The following is a 21,353-nucleotide window of genomic DNA, read 5'->3' as shown; positions in this document are numbered from 1 at the left end:
AGCTGTGCTCTGTGACACGTGATACAGTCCTTAGTCACAGACCAGCATCTAGGACACTAAATTTCATGCTCATCCCAATGTGGTGCTGTCAGCTCAGTCCGTGCCATTCTTCTGGAGGTCACCACCCTCTCCTGCCCACACAGTACTTCCGAAGGATGTTGTTCAGTTTTTCAAAATCAAAGGCTCCCATTGGAGACTCTCAGGGGAGTGAACCTGCATAAGAGATGAGACCTTAGGATTATTATTTTTTTAAAATTTATTTATTTGAAAGAGTTACAGAAAGAGGGAAGGAGAGGCAGAGAGAGAAAGAGAGAGGTCTTCCATTTGCTGGTTCACTCCCCAATTAGCTGCAATGGCCAGAGCTGCACCGATCTAAGCCAGGAGCTTCTTCCAGGTCTCCCGTGTGGGTACAGAGGCCCAAGGACTTGGGCCATCTTCTACTGCTTTCCCAGGCCATAGCAGAGAGCTCGATTGAAAGTGGAGCATCCAGGACTCTAACCAGTACCCATATGGCTACACCACAGCGCCAGCCCCAGAATTATTATTTTTTAATGTATTATTTTTCCAAAAACTTAGTATGAATATATAAATTCCAAAATAATAGGTATTTTCTTACACATCCTAGAATGCTATTCCACATTTTTCATCTTTTACCAGAAACCATTCTCAGTTAAGATGATCCAGTTGACATATTTGGTCAGATGTTTTGATCAGCTTATACAGAAGTATCAGTGTTCTATAACAAACAGTAATTTATTCTCCAATACCTAGAAATCAGACTCCTAGCAATCTCAACCCTGAAAACTCAGCTCCAGCAACACATAAGTGAGAGCCAGCTATATCCTGTTTCAACAAGCCAAAAGTGTGCAGGAACTTGAACTCTAAAGCTGTACAGGAACTTGCACTCTCCCTGGAAGACACTTCGCCCTCCATCAAGGCCCTAACCAGCCTGTTTTCTGGTTTCTCCATCCACTGTGGGTTGAAAACTGAAAAACAGAAAAGGATGGGAGAGAGAAGGGAATGGTACAGGTAGATTCTTACTGGCAAGCTTGGAGCTATCTATAAGAAATCACATTTGACAGCATAAATAAGATAGTAAATCGCAAATGCAACCTGGATGGTGATGTGTATTCGAGCATAGTTCAAGTAATGAATGGACATAGTGACCTTTAGTCTTCAAGAAAATATGTATAATACCCTCTGTCTTAAGATAGCAGGAAACCTATTAATATATTTCCACTTCCTGGAAACTTGTCAATAGCTTATTTCTCTAGAATGATGCTAATTAAGAGAAGATTCCAGGTAATATGTGAACTTCCATCTGGTAGACTGACTTTGTCAAATTCTTGAATACTGTATCTAGCTTTATGAATTGAATAATATTGTGTTATTAGTTGCTAGTTGTATATTTATGTGTTTGTTCATTTAGTAATAGATACTATACTAAGTAATGCTGAAAAAATTCACTCTGCATCTGTTACTTTGACAATAAAGGCAAGCAAAAGCAACTTTTAAAAAAGAAAACTAGTAATCCTTAAAACTAGTTCATTCTTGTATCCCAGATGGAGATTATCTGAATTTTATTGTATGCATTCACAGGCAAAAAGCTGTCAGATCTGGAAAGAGTTACCTCCCTGAAAGTATATAATTGGTTTGCTAACAGGCGGAAGGAAATCAAGAGGAGAGCCAATATCGGTAATGTATTAGAGGGGCTGCTTTCTCCTTTCAAGCACTTATGAACATCATGTTTATTTCAAGAGTGACTTCAGTTTAAAAACTACAGGATCCAAATGATCCTAACTTTTAACACTAACAAAAAAGTTGCCCTTCTGTTTTTCTTCATTGTATTTTTAATAACACAAAGTTAGTACTGTTTGTTATTTTTGTTGTAATGACATTGTAATCCGTTAAACTCATTGTTCTCAATATTCTAGAATGTACAGTTTGACATTCCCCTCCCCCAGCATTTGATTACTCCTGTAGTGCATATTAAGGATACTTTGTCTTGAGAGGAAATCTGATACCCAAGTTGCTTTGTTATGTGGCTGTAACTTAGGAAATACCTTATTAATAGAATTTGAATGAAAGAGGTTTAATAGACAAGGAACAGCCAAAGGCAGAGATAAACAGCACCCAGTTAATTAGAATTCTTGATTTCATCATTCTAGGATGTATGCATGGATCAAAACATCACATTGTATACTATAAATATTTATATTTGTCAATTATACCTTGTAAATGCTGGAGTGAGGAAAGAAAATGCCAAAACTGCCATAAAGAGAACTGTGAATACAACTAAAAAAGGAATAAAGGATTCTGCTTTCTAATTTAAAACTGCCCCCCCAAAAAGAATTTATGGGATTTGTATTGATTTTAGAGAAACACTGGTTTTGAACTTCTAAAATTGCATTTTGTTAAAAAGATACTTCTTGTTCATTTTAATTCTCAAACACTTCACAGAAGCCTGAAACAGGAGAGCTATTTAATTAGCAACTTCTATGAAGTATTTAACAGCTCTCAAACTCATCTAGGCATAGCAGTAGGGACTCCAGAATGGCAAATGGGACCCTCCCTGACATACAGGCAATTGAATTTTATCCATCTGCGGTTGAAAGGAAACAAAATCTAGAAGAAATATGTTCTTGTTGAATTATATTCAAGTTTCCCAACACAAAAGTTCATTCCGTGTTTCAGTCATTAGGATGAAGTAACAGATAATTTAGGGATCTATTTGCTTTTTTCGAAGAAGCAGCAATCCTGGAGAGTCATGGGATCGATGTACAGAGTCCAGGAGGCCATTCCAACAGTGATGATGTTGATGGGAATGACTACTCTGAACAGGTAAGCAGGCAAGCAGCTGGACAGAGGGACTTGGTTGCTGAGCAGTGGGATAGTGTGACAACTCAGTTCCATGGGTGTGGTTATACGGGGTGGGGGAGGGGGGTGGGTGTCCCTCCACTCTGCTCATGTGTCTAGTTAGTTTTTCATGTAATTTGAAAGGAATGTGGTAAGATTCAGTTGTCCTGTTGAATTTGTGAGAAATCGTTACTCACCCACATGGATTTATTGTCATACAACAGGATACTTGGCAAGTACGCAATGGGGAGGAGGAGGAGGGAAGAAGTTCAGAGGGAGGCAGAGAAGCAGAGAAGGTAGAAGAAGAGAGGAGGATCTGATCCAAACAAGCAAGTTGCACCATCACCACACACACTCAGTGTTTGAGAAACACTAGGGGCAGCTGGGCAGCTGTGACCCATGCCTACACATGGACCGATGCAGGGCACCATGGAAGGCCTCACTGCAGTGGGGAGCTCTCACCCACAGGAGTGGTTCTTCCAGAGTCTCTCTGGCACATTGACACATGCATCCTCTCATAAGTATAATACCTGCATGTCTTCTCACCTAGCCCTGATTTATTCTGCATTGCTTGGGGAAAAATGTATTTAATTGTAGCCACTGCATGGAATAATTCAGTAAGACAGACTATGGGAGCCTCCCCCTGCCATTTAAGATTTCCTTAAAATTTTTATAGGATTTCATTTCCTTTCCATTTTTAATATCCAAAGAATGTATGGTCCTTTCCCCTAGACCCCAACAAAAAACGTCTGCTCTTCCCTACAAGTTTTCCTTGTTCCTCAGTAGTTCATCCCCGTAGTCCTCCGTGTGTATCTGCCTCCTAACAGCTTTACAGCCTGTCTGCTGGCTGGGCACAGCCACTCTGAGAGTGTGTGTGATATGAAACTGAGCCCTTTAAAACTGTAAAGATTCTTCCGTGAAAACTGGAATGAAATAACACCCACGCTTTCCAAGACTCCAAACTACACCATAGCCCCACCTTTTACTCAAGAGAATGTTCTGTAAGTCTTTCTAGTTGGAAACATTCCTGTTATTTTTCAGTCTACCAATATAGATGGAACATTTCCATCTTTTTTTACAGATGCCCTGAGGGCAGCACATCCCATGCTTTTTTCCCCAAGGGACTTACCCTTTCCAAAGCTCTTTGATACAGAGTTCCCCTGAAGATGTGACAGGTGAGAAATGTACCCCTTATTTGTAACACTGTCTTCAGTGCCTGACATACATCCTGCAATGCAAGTTTCCTTCACAGCTTTATTGTTTTAACACATCCTTTCAAGGGAGGAGAACTTCACACTCCCTCTAAGTAAGGCACCTGCCAACCCCCTTACACAGAAGGAGAGCTCCTCACCTTTCTCTCATAGCCATTTCTGGCAATGACACTTGTCTTGTTGAAACAGAAATTTTTTTTTCCCTTTACAAAATTGTGTTTTTATCTGCAAGATATTGATGCCTATAGTTTTTGTTTTTGTCTAGTTTCCTCAGTTCATTAGAGATACTATAAATTCTAATAATCTGTTTTGTTAGAGTAGCAATCTGAAATTTAATGACTCACCAGAATGGTCTTCAATGATTAGTGCTATATTTGTTGCAAACAGAAAGATCCAAACATTCGTGTTATTTTTGTTTTCAGTCACTCCAGGTTTGATCATTATCACAAGCAATCTTTCTGATGGAATAAATAAGATTCTTAGAAAAAAAAAAACATTTTTAGTGCTTTTTATTTGTTGAATCATAAAAATGTCAACTAGGAGTCTCTGGACCTATATCCATTCAGTGTCTACTTAAATACAGTTCACCTCTGCCTATCATGAGACCCTCCCTCACCATTTCCTCCATGAATGTTCTGCTTCCCTTTGTCCCAGCATGCCTTTCTGTGAGCTAAAGTATTTTACCAATCTAGTAATAACAGTCATTTCTTATTTCTGCACATCCAGGATGACAGCACGAGCCATAGTGACCACCAAGACCCCATCTCATTAGCTGTGGAAATGGCAGCAGTCAACCACACTATCTTGGCATTGGCCCGACAAGGAGCCAACGAAATCAAGACAGAGGCCCTGGATGATGACTGATCAGGGAAGGTTAAACACGCCAAGTAAACTTAGTTTAGACGTAGCACCTTAGCAGACTTTCCTCGGTCCTTAACATGTGTTCTTACAGTATAACTTGCAGTTTCTTGTATGTCAGGTAGCCGTTAGGGTCTTGTTCTGTGAAGATGGCATGGTGCCCTCAGCCTTTGCATATACTCTCTCAGTATTAAATCCCAATAAATAATAACTACCAACCAACCAAACTTCCCTCTCCCTGCCCCCAAGGCTAGAAAATCTTGCTGCTCCGTCTTAGCATTCCAAAAAAGTGCTTCCAGGTATTTAGATAGCCCTCAGTTCTCAACTATTAGGCTGTGTGTAAAATCTTGGGTACCTTTAGATTCATGTAACACTATTCCCATACCACCTTTTCCTTCCCCAAGACTGATAGGATGTAAGCTGAGGTAGTGGCACAGGATTGACAGACACCTTTCGGGAGTATCCACAGAGTAAAAAGAACACTAGAATCTCCACCTCAGCACGAGAATCATGGATTTCCAGCTGCAAGAAGCCGTGCCTCATTATAGTCACACCGTGGCTAGATTATACTTTGGGTGCTGTGCTAAGAATGTCAACGAAAAAAATCAGTCTCAGATTCTGGTTGATGCCTGACACAGACATCCTTTCCTCTCACAAGCTGTGTGACTTAGTAGATAAAATACTGCCTTCTGCCTTTAGGGACCATGATTAAAAACAAAAGACAAAAAACAAAGTCATTTAAAGGAAAAACTCAGCTTGAGAGCATTGGGAAAACATCCGAGCTGAATGTTTTAATATATGCCCAGTTCTCAGAACCACTGTACATTCCGCAGCACAGTTGTCAGTGCCTGCCTGCAAAAGTGCTAGAGGTTATCATGGACCTTGCTTGGCCTCCTGTCAGTGTCCCCTTTCCCTGCTACCAAAAAAGTCTTTCAAGCATGGAGCGAAGGTCAAAACAGTAAAGAACATGGTTTCTGTATCCATTAACTGAAGCTCCCTTAATCTAAGAGGTTGATAGAGGGCTTTGTAGTGGAATTATACTATCACAGATGTAAACATTTGGCTATATAGGAGCAGAAGAAAAGTAGGGGGTGCGAGATACTAGGGGAATGTGACTGCTTTGGTGTTCTCTTTTACTCTGTCCTTGTAGAGGTGTGAAAAGCTATATTGCTACAGGCAATTTATTTAATAATTGGAAGCCATATTGATAATGGATGTGGTAATATTTGTAAAGTTTAATCTACTTTAAGCGGCAGTAAGTAATGGAATTTTTTTCCTTGATCACATATGTAGCACTTTTGTTACTTTTTAAAGATATTTATATTTGATAAATCTTTTTTTTCATTTTGAGAACTCAAAAATACCAAACAGTGAACTTGCGTTATAAAGTCACCCTGTGATCACCTTGTCATCTAGTAGCAAAATGATGAACTATTCATGCATCAAAGAAAATTACATCTGCTGGCCTTGTATGAAAATGATCTCTTGGCATCCTGATTAAATGACACCCTGTCACTGTGGGTAAGGGGAAACAGCCTTCAATGTAGCAGCATTGGGTGCGTCTGTATATTTTCTGCCTCATTCCATCTCTCCTTTATATGTATAATGAAGCCTTGCTTAAAGTGGAATATAGGGCAGGGTTTCTGTCTTTTTGTCCATTACCTGAAAAGAATTTCTAAGATAAAAGGAAGATGCTATTTCCTTACCTCTTCACCCATTCTCCCTCACCAAATGTATTCAGCCCAAAACTATTGAGAGAAAGAGACTTACTGACATCTTCTGTGTTTTCCCCCCTCATTCATGAAATACTGAATATCCTCCAGTTCTAGCTGGTCTTATTCCACTTAAGGCACACAATGACTAGGATCATCTAAGGTGTAAATCCTGCTTATGTAAGTGTGAGGAAGAACCTTTGGGGAGGGCATAAGAGCACTTGTCTATGTCTGTGACTTTACAGAGCCATTGGCACTGCCTGTCCTGCTTTTGTCCACAGACTTCAGGGATGGGGGTGGGGGGCACAGGAAGTAGAAATGTACTTTCTGTAGCTTCCAAGATTTCAAGTAAAATGGGGCAGTCTTCTCTTACTTTACTGTATTGCTTGAACCAACAAATTCAAGAGTAGCATTTGTTAATCTCAGGAATGATTCTCTCCCACCCCCATTCATATCATTTCTTGTTTCATTTGACTTTTTACTTCACTTACAAAATTGTGTTGTTTCCTTTTATTTTGCTAAGAAGTTTAACATACTGATCTCTCCATTTTGGTGGAATTTTGTCTGCTTATTCTCAGTTGAATCAGGAAGAACAAGGAGAGAAAAAATATACTCTGTGACAAGCCACATCCATGATTTATTGTAAAGAGATTATTATAATTGATAGCTTCTTTATGATGGGATTGCTAGTATCATTTGTTCTTGCTGGTTTTTTTAAAGGAACAGACTCAAACTGTTGAGACAGCTGCCGTTTCTAAAGAAATACAATGATTGCCACAGAAAAGCTAAAAGGTTTTGTTGTTTTAAGACCTTTATAGAACAAAATAGGCTTCAGAGAATGAACGGGAGTTGGCATCCTAGGGGGCAGTACCAGGCCCTCCCTGGCAATGAAATAAACCTGAAAGGATACTGCTACAATCATGAAGAATAGCATCATACTGAGTTCAGTAGGAATAGGAGGACAGAATCTTTTCACCCGTAATTCTCCTTGTAATTGAAGATGGCTGGCCTGCTCTTAAGGCCCCACTGCCTTACAAAGAACTTGACTTTTTCATCAAGTGAGAGAATTTACTTCCTTGGGATCAAGATATAAATCTACCATCAGTTTCCTGTTTTTCACCAGGTTCAATGCTACTATCTTGTCCAGACTATCTTAGCTGTCATAAGGGCAAATAGAGCTGCCACTAGTTGACTTCTAATATCATTGGATGGCAAATCTCTCATACTGTTTCAGGTTTTAGAGGAGGTATTAACAACATATACTCTAAGCTGGTCTATTCCTGGCGGGGAGAATAGGCAGCTTAAAAAAAAAATGTGCTCTGTGCTCTTTGGTTGCTCTGTCCCTCTTCTCTCACCTCATATGCTTTTTCAGGCCCCAGAGGACTCTTTCAGGGGATTAAAGACTGAAAAATGTGGGGTGGGGGCAACCTTGCCAACAAGTATTCCTGTAATTTGTTATTTTTAAAAGACACTTTAACGGAATTACTGTGGTTAGACGGGTACCCCTCCCACCCTTCTTAAAATACCTTACATAGGGATCTTTTAAAATGGATCATCTTAATGAGATTTCTGCCTACCTGTTGATAACTTTAACATCAGATGAAAGCCAGGGGACGGCACACAATACACTCTGAGACATTCTAGTACCATTCAGTACCAAACAGACATTTTAATTTCATCAAACCTTATAATATTAGAGTACCACAAAGGAATTGTCTTCACCGTCTCGTCTTTTAAGTGTTTCTTCACAGAAATAGGAAGGCATAGAGCTCCCTTTAAGGCACTTTATACCCCAGCTTAATAGTGGAGACCCCCTAAAATGCCATGAGTGAGGAAGCAGCTCATTAATACTGAAGTATGCCTATCCAGGTCCTCTAGCTCCTGATAGTTATGATTCAACACCACTTGTGTTACAACCAGATACCCAGATATATTTTTACCTCAAATGATAACTCATGAAGAGATCACTGATAGTTTTTCGTATTTAGCCTATGACTTTAGGAAATACTGATGTTAGAAATTTCCCTCTTGCATACAATCATCAAACAAAATTGCAGCAAACATGGGCTCTCATTTAGTCAGAAATCTCTAGTCACATCCTTTCCATCTATGAACAATCCCTCTTCCACTTTCCTCTCTGATCCACCACTAAGTTCTGATCTAGAGTTAATTTGTTTGCTGTAATTTTTAATCTTCTGACAGCAGGCAAAGCAGGTGGTATAGTCCCATCTCTGAACACAGTCCATCCTGTGTTGACCAGCTTCATATTCCACTGATCACTTACATTATGTCTGCCCAAAGCAGTAGGAAAAAAATCAGTTTTCCACAAATGATCTCCCACCCCATCCTAAAAATGTGAACTGCAAGTCTTTACTCTCTCTGGTCTTAAGCAGCAGTCTTCCCATTCACGGCTCCGCCTTCTACAATTGCTTTTATCTTTCATTGTATGGAGAACAACCACAGTATTTTTCCCCAGGAGTCTCAAAAGATTCTTAGGCAATAATTTTTCTTGTAGTTGATGAGTACTGACCTTCTACATTGTATGCTGGTTTCTGTGTTAATCTTTGTGATTTAAATCTTACGAGTGGTGATAGATTTTGTCATGTTTTTGTTTTTAAGATTATTGGTAATGTTTAACTACTGTATTCATTGGGGCTGCATTGAGACCAGCCAAATTCATTAATAGCTTTACTGAGCCAGATTTACTTGTCAAGATTTCCCAAGTGAAAGTTGGACATGTTGACCAGCTCCCACTGGTGTTATCTTTTGAGGGAAAGGGGTGGGAAGATGCACTGGGGCAGGGGTGGGAATTATACATATAAAGCATTCCTTGTTTTATGTGCTCTTTAAATAGCAAAGATGTTTACTCAGGATTTGGGGATCAGTTGTCAGCCATATTGAATTTGGCAAACAGAGCTGCATGCCCTGAAAACCCTCCTCCTGTTTCTTCATTTCCATGTTGTCTAACATTACCTAGGAGTTCCTGAGTTATCTAGTTATCCAGTGTAAAGGTATTGCACCCTAATGAGGGTGGAAGGCTCTCCCAGGGAGGCAACTAAGAATGGCCTGGTTATCTCTGAGGATTTCATGGTAGCATGCTGTCAAAGCCAAGGCACCCCCCCCCTTTTTTTGTAATGTGGTTTCCTTTGTTATTACATACTCTTGGTTTCAATGATGACTATCAAAGAAAAAAGATTCCTTATCACTCTCAAGAGAACTGACATGCTAAAGAGGTAAGAGTCTTTTTAGATACATGAAACCAACAAGTCAGTTTTATATCACAGAAACTCTTCTCTCATAAACAGGTTAGGTTTTGAAAGGCTATTCATATTCTCTTTATTGTAAGTTGACAGTGATAAGCTACTGTTCTTGCCGTCTTTCAGGGCTGATGGTTAGCTCACATATCTCTGAACTGCAATTTTGTTTGTATCTATGAACAAACATTGGTAGTTTGTAAGTTGGGAAGTTTCCATGTTAGTTTCATTTCTCCCACTTGATAGGAATGAGAAATAGCAAAAAGGAATCTAAGGATCTGAGAAATCCAGTTTCTTGTAACAACGCATTCTTTTTCTAATTGAGAGAAAAAGATACAGGGGAGAAGATAATGTGAGAAAATTGGGCTATGCCCTGTTTATCTTCTTTGACATAGCAGATGCCTTGGATTACAAATGTGGGTATCCCTGAACCTCTTTTTCATCATTCTTAATACGATATTTCAGGCAGAACAAATTCTAATTTATTCCATTTAAGTGAAATTTGCTAAGTGCTTTTATACCATTAGACGGTTAACCATGCACATCCCTCATCTCCCTAGCCACTCTCTTAACACACATCTTTAAGGGAATGTGGCCACTCTCCTGATACTGTTTTTACATGACAAGTTTTCAGGTTGGTTTGCTCCAGTCTGGACAGCAGTATCTGAACTTACTTAGCTGCCCTCCAGTTGGTGCCTGAGCACCTCTGTATAGCCAGTGTGTGGGTAGCACTCAGCTCAGCACACACTTCAATCTTGGAATGCCAGCTCTCTTGACTCCATTTTCATATTCTATCTCTTTTAAATAAGAGTGGCTCAATACAGCCATAATTAACTCTCAAATTCACATTGGTGTGCTGTGATCAAATGAAGGTTTGGCTGAATCTTTTCAAATTGTAACCATGGTAATTGAGGGGGGTGGCATAGAATGAATATATAAAAATATAATGGCAATTGTTCTGAATGACTGAGTGTCCTCCTGACATGTAATTAGCTGTTTTAGCAGGATGTGGATTGGCATGGTCATAATTAAAAGGATTTCTGTCCTTTATGTGATTGAAAATAGCAGCACTCCCGTCCCCTGTTCCCTTTTAGCACTAATGCTCCCAAGAACATTTGGAACAGCAACTCAGTAAACTAAAATAATGACATGGTATTCATGTTCTTCCCTGAGTGCAAGAAAAGGATTTAGAGTTATTTCAGCTTCAAAATGGAAGCCTTAGATTATTGCTTCCCATCTGACTTCTACATTTTTGAAAACCTTAATTTCAGCCTGCTCCACCTTTGGCAGAAACCAATTCAGAATTCCAGAGTCAACCTCTGACAAGGCTTCCAGTTCACTCCATCTGACTTGCCAGCCAGTGAGGGTGTGTGGTTGGCCCAGCTTGTAGACATTTGCTGCTTACTGAGCTCCCCTGAGTTTCCATATTTTTACTGGGTTACCTGATATGTCCATTGCCATCATCATCAGAAATTACTGACCAAGCAGCAATTTACTAAGAGTTGAATAGGGTTTTCCTCATTAAACCATAAGATCAGAGCAGACAATGTGACAAGAGCACACAGGCTCTCAATACCTCTGTGACATGAATGGAAAACTCTATTTTGCACTGTTCTCAAGTTACTGGAGCAGTAGGACACACATATGAGTCTGCCTTAACTTCTCACATCACTCTTACGGAGCAATTACCAACCTCTTCACATCAGTTATCTTCTTTTCCTAGCCCTGATTTTGCCGTGTTCTGCTGTGTCAGGACACTCCTAAGTTGTTCTCTCCCTTTCCTATTTCCTCCCTTCACTTCTGTGACCCTGTGCCATTGGCTGTCATGTGGCTGTGAGACTCCACATGGTTTCTGACCCTTCTCATCCAGCATATATTCTTATCCTTCTTATCTTATTGCATAAGAGCTGCTGAATCACTAGCCGCCTTCTGGATATGACTGTTTGGTTATCTGTTTTCACCCATCACTAGTAGAGTTTTAATTTAGCTATGTGGTCAGGAGTGACTGCAAGAATATTAGCACCCAACACAGCTGCCAAGAGGCCTTTCACAGCTGTGCCATGCCCATGAGCCTCATGGTTATGCCCAATATGCCTACATCATTCAGCCCTCCCCCCACCCCCGCTTCAGGCCAGGATACTACAGGATTGGTTAGTAGCCACTAAAGATAATACAGGTCTGGTTTTCTAAGAAATCCCCACATATCAGAAGTACTCCTAACCTAGATGAAGTCCTCGGTATAGTTCAGTCTCCTGAGAACACTGAGGTTGGCTGCTTGTTTACAATTGTCTTCTCCCCCTACCCCAGATACACACAGAATTTAGCATAAGGTTCTACTGCCTTAGGATTCTTTGTTTTATTTATGTTCCTTCCACAATGCCTACATTGAAATGTATGGTAGTGCTTTGGTTAGTTCAGGAAAAAAAAAAAAATCCTGTAAGAGGTTTTTACTGAGTGCTTTGCCTCCTGTAAGAACTAAAATCAACCTCATGTTCACCCACTCCTTGTACTCCTACAGCCACTGAGACTGTTTCCTTTGGGATCCTATCAGTCTTATGACAACTGCAATGACCCTGAATTTATGACCTGAATAGTAAAGCACTCCTCTTATTTTCTCAGCTTCTGAAAGATAACCATCTTCCTTAGAATTTAGAATCTGTCTTAAGATTAGAATTTCAGAGAACTGAGTACATGAGTCTAATTCTGTGATTTGTGAGACATGCATTAAATAGCCAACAGAAGATTCCTATTATCTGCCCACATTAAAAGCAAATAGAATTAGCACTGTAGTTAAAGCCTTCTAACATAATCTGCTAGTACAGGAATCCAAGTAGCGGCTTTGCTGTCACAGGGGCTGGGCTACTGACAAAGTGAAGCTGGAGCGGCATTTCCTATCTGAATGTTTTCAGAGACCACTTTGATTTCCGAAATTCCTAACCTAACTAAAAGCAAAACCAAAAACCTACTTGCCAAAAGTAGTGAAATTACAGGTAGTACTGACTCAAGAAATACTTTTGGAAGAAAACATCAGCAGTCAGTCACTCCTGAAAGAATCCGAAGTAGAGATACCAGCGTTCTCAGTCGTACTGCAGGAGACAAACACACAGAGCCCTCCTAGCTCTCTGAGCCTAAGATTGCAGGTGACATTTAGGAAGCTTGTACCCTGCTGGGCACTGGGCACGAGCCCCCCCTTGAGCAGCACCACTTCAGCTGCAGCACACTGGTTGCTGCTTTCATCTTACGAGGATGTTAATCAGAGCACAGGCCACTCGACTAGTAAAGTCACCGACTAGTAACCCATTTTATTTTCTCAAGGGATGGCACTGGATAACCCCACAGATAGACTTTCACATTGCCGTCATCTCAATGACCTGAGTTCCCACTGAAACTGGACAAACCTTGATGAGGACCGAGACACCACAACCTGGACTTCTTCCATAGCACTGCCCTTGGGTCTTCCTCCATGGTCAGCAATGGTGACAGAAACAGTCGCTGTAGCTGTGTTGGGAAGTGGAAAAAATATATGTGGCTGTCTTACCTCTGAGTGCCACAGGGAGCTGGGATTTGTGGGCAGTTAGTGAAGACAGAATCTGAACATCGCTCACACTTCCCATCTTCCCTCTGGCTCTTGTAGCACTTCCTTAGAGCCTGTTACTACTAGGCGTCCTGCTGTGTTTAGAGGTGTGCTCAGCCAGCCCATGCATCCTGTCCTTCCCTCTACCACAGCCACATTCAGAGGGCACAGGCATTGTAGAAATCACCGTTTCCTCATATTGTCCTAGTGTCTGCACTGCCTTAGGCACTCCCTAGCTCCCGATGAGCTTTAACTGGCAAGTAGCAGTTGCACAGAGACAAGTACAGGTTAGAGCTCAGGCCAAGAATGCAGCAAAGGGGCGAGCTCCCTTGGGATACAGACCTGTTTCCTGTCCTGCCACGGTTCATGTGGAGGCTCACTGATGGTTGCTTGGGGATGCTGAACAACGGACACCAGCTACAAGTGCCCTGAGGACTCAGCTAGCTAACTAAAGTTCTGTGTTTCTCCCCTTCCCCATTTTCTAGCTCTTTCCCTCAAAAATATGTCTCTAGATGTCAGTTCCGTCATTGTCTGTCTCTCCTGATCTGCTCTGTCATGTCATAGGCAACTTTGAAGCCCAAGAGAATGAAAAACACCTCAGAACAGATTACAGCTATAGAGTGGTTGAGTGTCAGGTTGACGGTCCCCATAACAACACATTGTATATTTGCTGGCTAACAGAGTTTTTATTATCTAACCCCCTCCCATAAAAAGAAGAACCTATTTGAAGGTGAAAATGTATGTGTGCCTTCCACTTTGGTAATAGTCCATATTTTGCATCTCTGGTGGGGATTGGAGTACCACTGAAATGTTGGAACATGGACACTGTCTGATTCCTCCTTAGGAAGGAAGAATCTCACACGCTGGTATTTGTGGCAGAGACAGGTCTCAGAACTAGCGTTTCATGGTTTATTACTTCTTTCAGTACATTTTCAACATCCCATCACTTTGGAGTGAAGTCTAAATTTCAGTCTTGTTTTGTGGCTTCCTATAAGCATGGAAATTTTTTTATTTTTATTTATTTATTTTTTTTGCGCTTTACTGGCACTAAGAACCTAGCATAAACTTGTGAAGGATCATTTTTCACTTCATCATTCACTGAAGCTCTTAAACTGGAAAACAGAATGATATTAGTGCTGTATTAATGTAAACAGCAGCCACTCTTGGTGCTGTTACATTGAACTCTTGTGTTTATGCCAGATTCCTAGGGGGCAGGAGCAAGTGCACACATCTAGCGTGGGCTGAATGAAGGTGAGCAAGAGCTCTGTGTGCACTGCTTTTGAGAAGCATTAGTGTTCTTTGCCTTGAAACCACATTTCACTACGTTAGAATCCGTGAAGTCCTTAATTGTTTCTCTCTGAAAATGGGTACCGCAAAACCAAAACCAGAGTCCTTCAGGATGGGGTAGCAATGCTTTTTCTTTCCAAGCATGGAAGCTCTGGCAGGCCTTGTCCTCATGTCCTTTGGTTTTGCCAGACCCCCACCCTCGGAAGGGCCTTTCTTCCTACTGGTTTCTTGACATTGACCCTAGAGAGCAATTCAGTGTGGCCTGAGCCTTCCCAGGCCCTGTGGCAGGCACCCAGAGCAGCCCGAGCGGCTTCCCCAACCTTCACTGGCCCAGGCCATCTCTGCCATGGCTTCAGCATGGACATGGAGAGGCTTTGCTGAGCCAGGGTCCCTGCACCCTGATTTATCACATACAGCACTGGCTTCACACGCACCCTGACTGCCAAGTAGGCTGCCCTCCCTGCCAGAAGATGCCAAGAGCATTGTAGTTGCCTCCCCTGGAAGAGCCCACAGCCTTCTCTTGATTTCCCCTTGGGCTCACCCTTCCACACCATGGTCATGTTGGGTATGCAGTACCTTTCCAGGATAAATTCTTATTTATGTTTTTTAAGTGCCTAAGCAAGTTAAGACCTCTGGAATCCACCAGAGATCGGCCTGTGCCCTGTCCCCTGTCCTTCCCCACCCTGCACTTGGCACTGGGGATGAGCACAGGGTGGCTGCCCCTCTCCAGTGTCCCTGGCGTTCTGCAGGCAGAACAACTTCAAGGGCAAGCAAGTGGGAGAGATCTCTTCATGGCCACAAAGGCTGGCTTTGTCACCGTTTCTTGTGTTTCTAGGGGTGTTTCTGTTGGTGTGGTCATAGTCTGGGTTCATAGGGAATTTTAAGGAGTCTGCTTAGCAAAGTCAGTCTGAGTGAAGACGACAGGAGAACAAGAGCTCAGAGTAGAATTCTGTCTGTAACATGCAAAAGGGCAAAGTGTCAAATAATCATAGTTGATAAACCTGCTGACTCATTTATGATGAGTCACTGGACTCTGGCTGCCTCTTGTCCTCTTCCTAGGTTAGAGGGACCAGGGTGTCCACTCACAAGGACTTGGAAAGGCTGCCGTTGGGAGAGCAAGAACAAACATGCTTCTTTGAAGATGAGTGCGACATTGTTTGCTTCTTTTTGAAAGTAATTTAAGTCTGACCTAAATATGGGGCCTTTCCTGTGTGGTGGGTGTACAACAGGTTTATTTTGAGACTGCACTCTGTTCAGATCTCATCACCAAGTAGCGCTCAGATTTGCCAGGTTTTGTAAAATGGAACAATCCATGCCCAGGCACTTTATTTTCACTAATAATCTAGCGTTTTTGTTCAGACAATGTAATAACCCAAGCACTGGGCATTCACGCTGGACATGTGTAGGCACATTTGCTGGTGGAATTCTGACTGGGATAGAGAAGAGAAGGTGGTTGATGAAGGTGATCGAATGGGAAAATATTGCTGTGGCAAGAATGAAAATAAGGCTTTTCTGGAGCAGATAAACCAAACTGGGCTCTCTGGCGGGATGCTGTCACCCAGTCCTCCAGATGCTGTTTTTCACAGGTTCTACCGAGTGCTCGTCAGTTACCCTGGCCGTAACTGAGAATGGGCAACGTAAGAGTGCCCCGGGCCGGGGAGGACAGCAGTGAAATGCAGTTAGAGGCAGCAGGAGAATCCCAGTTTCTTTTCACTTAGCTGGACTTGAACATGAACACTCTAGCAAAAGCGGAGTGCTGGGGAGTGATCTCCACTTCCAGACAACGTGCAGCTTTGTTTTACTGTTCACTATAGGGGTGGGAACAGGCTGGCGCAGCAAGCTCTGAAGCATGTTGAACAGGCGTAATTGGATCAGATACATGGACCAGATGCCGGGGGATTGCCTAGAAGTATTTAGCATCCACCAAATAGTCGAGTAGCTAAGATGGGCTGTGCGGGATCCCTGCCAGATTGGGGGGAGCAGGAGTGGGGAGATCCCCTCCCTGTCTTGGCCATTGTGTGTCTCAGTCTTTGTCTTTTCCTTTGGCGTCTCCTCTGGTCTGTCCCCATCTTGTGCACCATGTGTCCCTGAGGGTGTCACACCTGTGTCTGAGTCTGCTGTAAGGTGTTCAGTCTACCTCAAGGGGTCATCATGGTGAACTCTGTCCACATGGAATCCTCCTTACATTGCCACACACACTGGAATGTAGATCTTCCTCTGCCCCACCCCCAATAACCTCCTGACCCCATCTTTCCTGTAATCACCACAAACTCCTAGTGCAAATTGGATGCTGCTTTAAATGTGAAAACAATTGTTCAAAAGCTATAAAAACCTGAATGAAAGCTAAAGCTGAATTTATAAGCCTTGTTGCATATGAGCCAAAAGTGCAAAAAGCTCTATATAATGAACTAACCTGCCACTCGTATAAATATAAATATATATAAATATATTAAAATCAGACTGTTCTACAAAATTGTGTATTTGTATTTTTGTGTACGTACAATTTTCTGCTAAGCAGAAGGAGGATGTAGTATAGGATGCTGTGAGAAGAGATTTGGTTTAATCCTATTTCTTTGTTACTTATTTTTGTTAACATCAGATGCCTGTCTTCGTCTTACATGTGTTTGACACTGTTTGGAAAGCTGCAGTATCTCTCTTCCTTAGGTCCAGAGGCCATTAAAGAATGAAATCCGGGGTCTAGAGAGCTAACTTGTCCACCCAGCAGGGGTAAGTGAGCAGAGCTCCGCTCTCGCCAGGCCACACGGCTGACCCAGGAGCTGCTCACAGTTCCGAGCTGGGACCAGAGACAGAAAATTACCTACTCCAGGCCACTTGCTGCATTCTGACTCTTCTCACTTCCAGAAATCACCTTCAAAAACAAAAGATTATCAGATCCCTCAATTGCAGACTCTCCACTGGGTCCAGAGGGAATACAGGAAAGGTGTCTCTGAACTTGGGAATAGGACCCTCATATTTCTAGGTCCAAAGTCTACCCAGAAAGCAGCAAGTGGATCTCCCTGACTGTAGGCTCCAGTTGATTGGCTGTCCTAGGTTCTGGCTCCCTCTTGAGAGTAGTTGCTGCCTTTTTTTTTTTTTTCTTCAGATCAGGTTACCAAAATGCCTCCCCTCTGCTGAGCTGCTGATGCTTCCTCACCCAGACCTCCAGCCCCAGTTACCTGGAGCATCTCAGAACCCATTTTGCTGGTGCTAAAACACGTGAGGGGGTTAAAATGGCTGCCAGTAATGGCTGAAACCAACCATCAGAGGCCAGGCTGAAAGACGAGCTCCAGGTGCCCAGTGGCCAACAGCCTTGCCCCAGTGCTGCCCACCCACCTCTCAGCCCCACTAGTGGTCCCTCTTGATGTGAACCTTCTCTAGGGAGAGGGATACTGCACCTTCACCTGTAGGACTCATATTTATAACAATGTGTAATGACTGTAGCAAAAAGCTCTTGTTTCTAGATGTAAGTGGTCAAAGAAACAAGCGCTCTATTGTATTGATTAAAATAGTTCAAATGAGTCCTGTATCATTGTATCTCCTATTCTGGATTAGTGCCTTTTGGACAGTAGACTGTTCTGTAATTAAAAATGTAGTATACTGCTTTTTTGTACAGTTTTGTTTTAATAAAACTTTTTTTTAATTTGTGTTTATTTTAGTATTGTACCTATTAGAGAATAAAATGTATAACTGAACAAAGGCTGATTGGGATTTCTTTGGGTCAGAACAGTCACTTGGAAGTGCCTAACCACTGACAAAGGAAGGCCTGAAAGGGAGTGGGTCGTTTTAAATTTTAGTTTCATTTTATTGGAAAGGCTGAGACAGTAAGAGACAGACAGACAAAGATCTTCTATCCACTGGTTCACTCCCCAAAAGCCTACAACAGCCAGAGCTGGGCCAGCTAATGCCAAGAGTGGCAGGAACCCAAATTCTTCAGTACCCTGCTGCCTCCCAGGGTGGCAGTAGCAGGAAGCCAGAATCAGAAGCTGAGCCAGTACTCGAACCCAAGCACTCCTATATGGGATGCAGGCATCCCCAATGGCTATGCCAAATGGTCCGCCATGGAAGCATGCTCTCAACATCAGTCCCTTTGGTTTTTCAAAAGGACTGGGGAGCCCAGAGACCCAAGGAGCCTAAAGAGTATGATGCTGACAATTAAGCATGACTGGTTAAAAGAGGGAATTCTGAGCTCACGAAAGCCTCCTTCACTCATTCACTTCCCAGCCCTCCAACCTGTGCTGTGTGTGTCCACCTGATGAGCCTTCCAACACCATGACAGGCTGTGGGAGCTCTCAAGACCCCAAACTATACCTTCCCTTGCTGTAGCACAAGCCTCCCCAGCCTTCCTTTATAGCCCTAGCTCCCATCTTCCCTCTATACTATCACATGAAGATCAGGCATCCCCTAAATTGTTAGGATCCTAACAGCATCCCCACCCATTTGGAATACATAACAGCCTTTCGACATTTCCTGCTGGGTAGTTCGTTCTGTGTGCCTGTACTTTACCACTGTAGCCGCACCCTCAGCCCCATCTTCTTAAAAGAGTGTGGTCTCCTGGGGCTTTGCCTATAGCAGTGGAAAACAAGTTTTTAAAAGTTGAAGTTTTTTTGGCTTTCTTTAAATTCTTATTTGAGAAACAGAGATCTCCCATGCACGGGTTCATTCCCACGTTCCCACAACAGCTGGAGCAGGAACTCAGTCCTGGTGTCCCACTTCGGGGGCAGGGACCCAATGACTAAAGCCATCACCACTTACCTCCCAGGTACACAGTAGCGGGAAGCTGGACTTGGGAAAACCCAGGCATCTAATAGGGGGTGCAGGTGTCTTGAATGCCAGGGCAAATGCTCTGATGGCTTGGGATCAAATCTTTAAGATTCAAGGACCAAGTGCTGAGGCTTCCCTCTCATGTCAGTAGACCCTGGAATCCACTGACTTGCCCCCTTCCCTGAGAAAACCAAAGTAAAAGATCTGTTTTTTCTCAGTATACATACTTAGAAATGACTACAAAATATTAAGCTGCTCTTGAACTGTTTTGATGTTGCCACACGGAGGTGAACAGGAGTGGAGATGGGGGCAGAGGCCAATACTGAGGACCATTCCCCAACCCAGTACTCTCCCAGGATCGGTCCCCAAACTTACGTTTCTGCTTAGGCAGAAGCCTCAAGACTTCAGTCCCACAGCCCACCCAACCGTCCTCCGTCTGCACCTCACGGCCTGGTATCTCCCTTGACTGCAGCCTGCACTCCAGGGTCCCCCTACGTGGATCCTAGCAGGAAAGTTTGTTTCTACTAGACTATGTGCCACAAGGCGAGGCACAGGACAGGCACAAATGGTTTGCTGAGGGACTCGAAAGAATGACCTAAAGCCCATTTCAGGGTCTGAGCTACAGAAAGGCATCCTCATTGAGCTGCAGGAGTAGCAGCAGCTGGAAAAGTAGGATTTATCCTCCGAGCTAGATCAATTCTACATTCAGATGCCTGCCTCAGTCAGAGCAGGGCAGCTCCTGGCTGCCAGATTTCTGTCATTACTTGGCAGTGCTCATCTCCGAGAACAATTCTTCTGCACTTATGAATATAAACAAGTCCTGCTGAGATGTGCTCTGAATGCCGGCCGCCTCTCAGCAGACCTCCGCGTGGCTGTGGCCGTACACTGCTGAGAATATTCTGTATCAGACGGGCCAAGTAAAGCACGGGTGCAAGGGCCATCACCTCCCTCGCTGTGGCTGGGCTGGGATTCCACAGCCTATCAAAGGGGGCCTGGTCTTCTTGCCCTGCTCAGAGCCGAGCTCCACCATCTACAGTAGTGTTCCAGACCCATGCTGGGCACAGGCTGGACAGGATGTCTGCAGGAAGCTGGCATCACTGGCAAGCAGGGCTCAGTATATTATCAGCTTTTATCACAATACAGTCATGAAGTCCCAGAAAGAAACTACTTAGGAACACAGGTTGACTTAAGTCGTGGGTTTTGGAGGCTCCATTCCGGAATCAGGCAGTCCCATTGGCTGGGTGTCTTTCTGGTGAGGCCTGAGAATGGCATTGGCAGAACAGGTGTGGAGGAAAGATCACAGGGTGAGCCAGGAAGCAGACAGAGAGGCTGGGCCCGCCTCCCGCCTCCAGGACCAACCCTCTTGCCAGAACTACCTTCCAGCAGGATGCCCCAATGACCTCAGGCCCTCTCACTAGGCTCCACTTCATCACAATGGTATCAATTTCCACCTCTGTACACCATTAACTCATGACTTCAGGGTCACAAGATCCAGAAGACAAATCCTACTGAAACCAGAACACGCAGTGAAGGGCAAGTTTACCCAAATTCCGCCCAGCCTGGCCAGCCCGCCACAGCCCCAATCCTCCCCTCCCAAAACACCTTACCCCAAAGCCTGCCAGGGTCCACCCACCTTTGCAGTTAATGGAAGGAGTTCTCCACTCCCAGTTTTGGGGGAGGACAAGTCCAGGTGGACAATGGAGCTGGGATGGTCCTTCTCTGCCACCTTCCCCTGGCTAGCCCAGAAGTTCCTGTTACCTTGTTCAAGGCCCCCGCCAAGTGTCTATTGATCCCTGGATTCTGAGGGGAGCTGAGTTCTAAGGAAGGCAACAATGCTCAT

General features: G+C 43.2%; 1 protein-coding gene and 1 long non-coding RNA gene across 32 annotated transcripts in view; one reads left to right on the top strand and one right to left on the bottom strand.

Moving 5' to 3' along the window:
* HMBOX1 (homeobox containing 1) overlaps positions 1-12,852 on the top strand; it is a 224,162-nt gene extending 211,310 nt beyond the window's left edge. For 3 of the 31 annotated variants that reach the window (XR_011386241.1, XR_011386240.1, XR_007918102.2), the window contains 4 exons: positions 1,600-1,695; positions 2,747-2,841; positions 3,938-4,031; positions 4,794-12,852. Coding sequence is in view for 24 of the 31 variants with exons in the window: in XM_070068220.1 (XP_069924321.1) it covers positions 1,600-1,695; positions 2,747-2,841; positions 3,081-3,152; positions 4,794-4,931 (401 nt within the window). In the remaining 7 variants the exon portion in view is untranslated. Of the gene's footprint in view, positions 1-1,599; positions 1,696-2,746; positions 2,842-3,080; positions 3,186-3,937; positions 4,032-4,793 lie in introns of all 31 variants that reach the window. The other 28 variants (XM_070068220.1, XM_070068219.1, XM_051842541.2 and 25 more) reach the window with 21 other exon arrangements.
* Positions 75-21,282, bottom strand: LOC138848450 (uncharacterized). The gene is made up of 3 exons (XR_011386244.1): positions 21,147-21,282; positions 4,412-4,525; positions 75-213 (listed from the first exon to the last, which is right to left on the bottom strand). It is a non-coding gene; the product is annotated as an uncharacterized lncRNA (long non-coding RNA).
* Between the last annotated feature and the right edge of the window lie 71 nt (positions 21,283-21,353).

Source organism: Oryctolagus cuniculus, chromosome 2, assembly GCF_964237555.1.
Source record: "Oryctolagus cuniculus chromosome 2, mOryCun1.1, whole genome shotgun sequence".
Classification (NCBI taxonomy): domain Eukaryota; kingdom Metazoa; phylum Chordata; class Mammalia; order Lagomorpha; family Leporidae; genus Oryctolagus; species Oryctolagus cuniculus.
The sequence above is the reverse complement of the archived record's forward strand: the minus strand, read 5'-3'. Positions and strand labels throughout refer to the sequence as shown.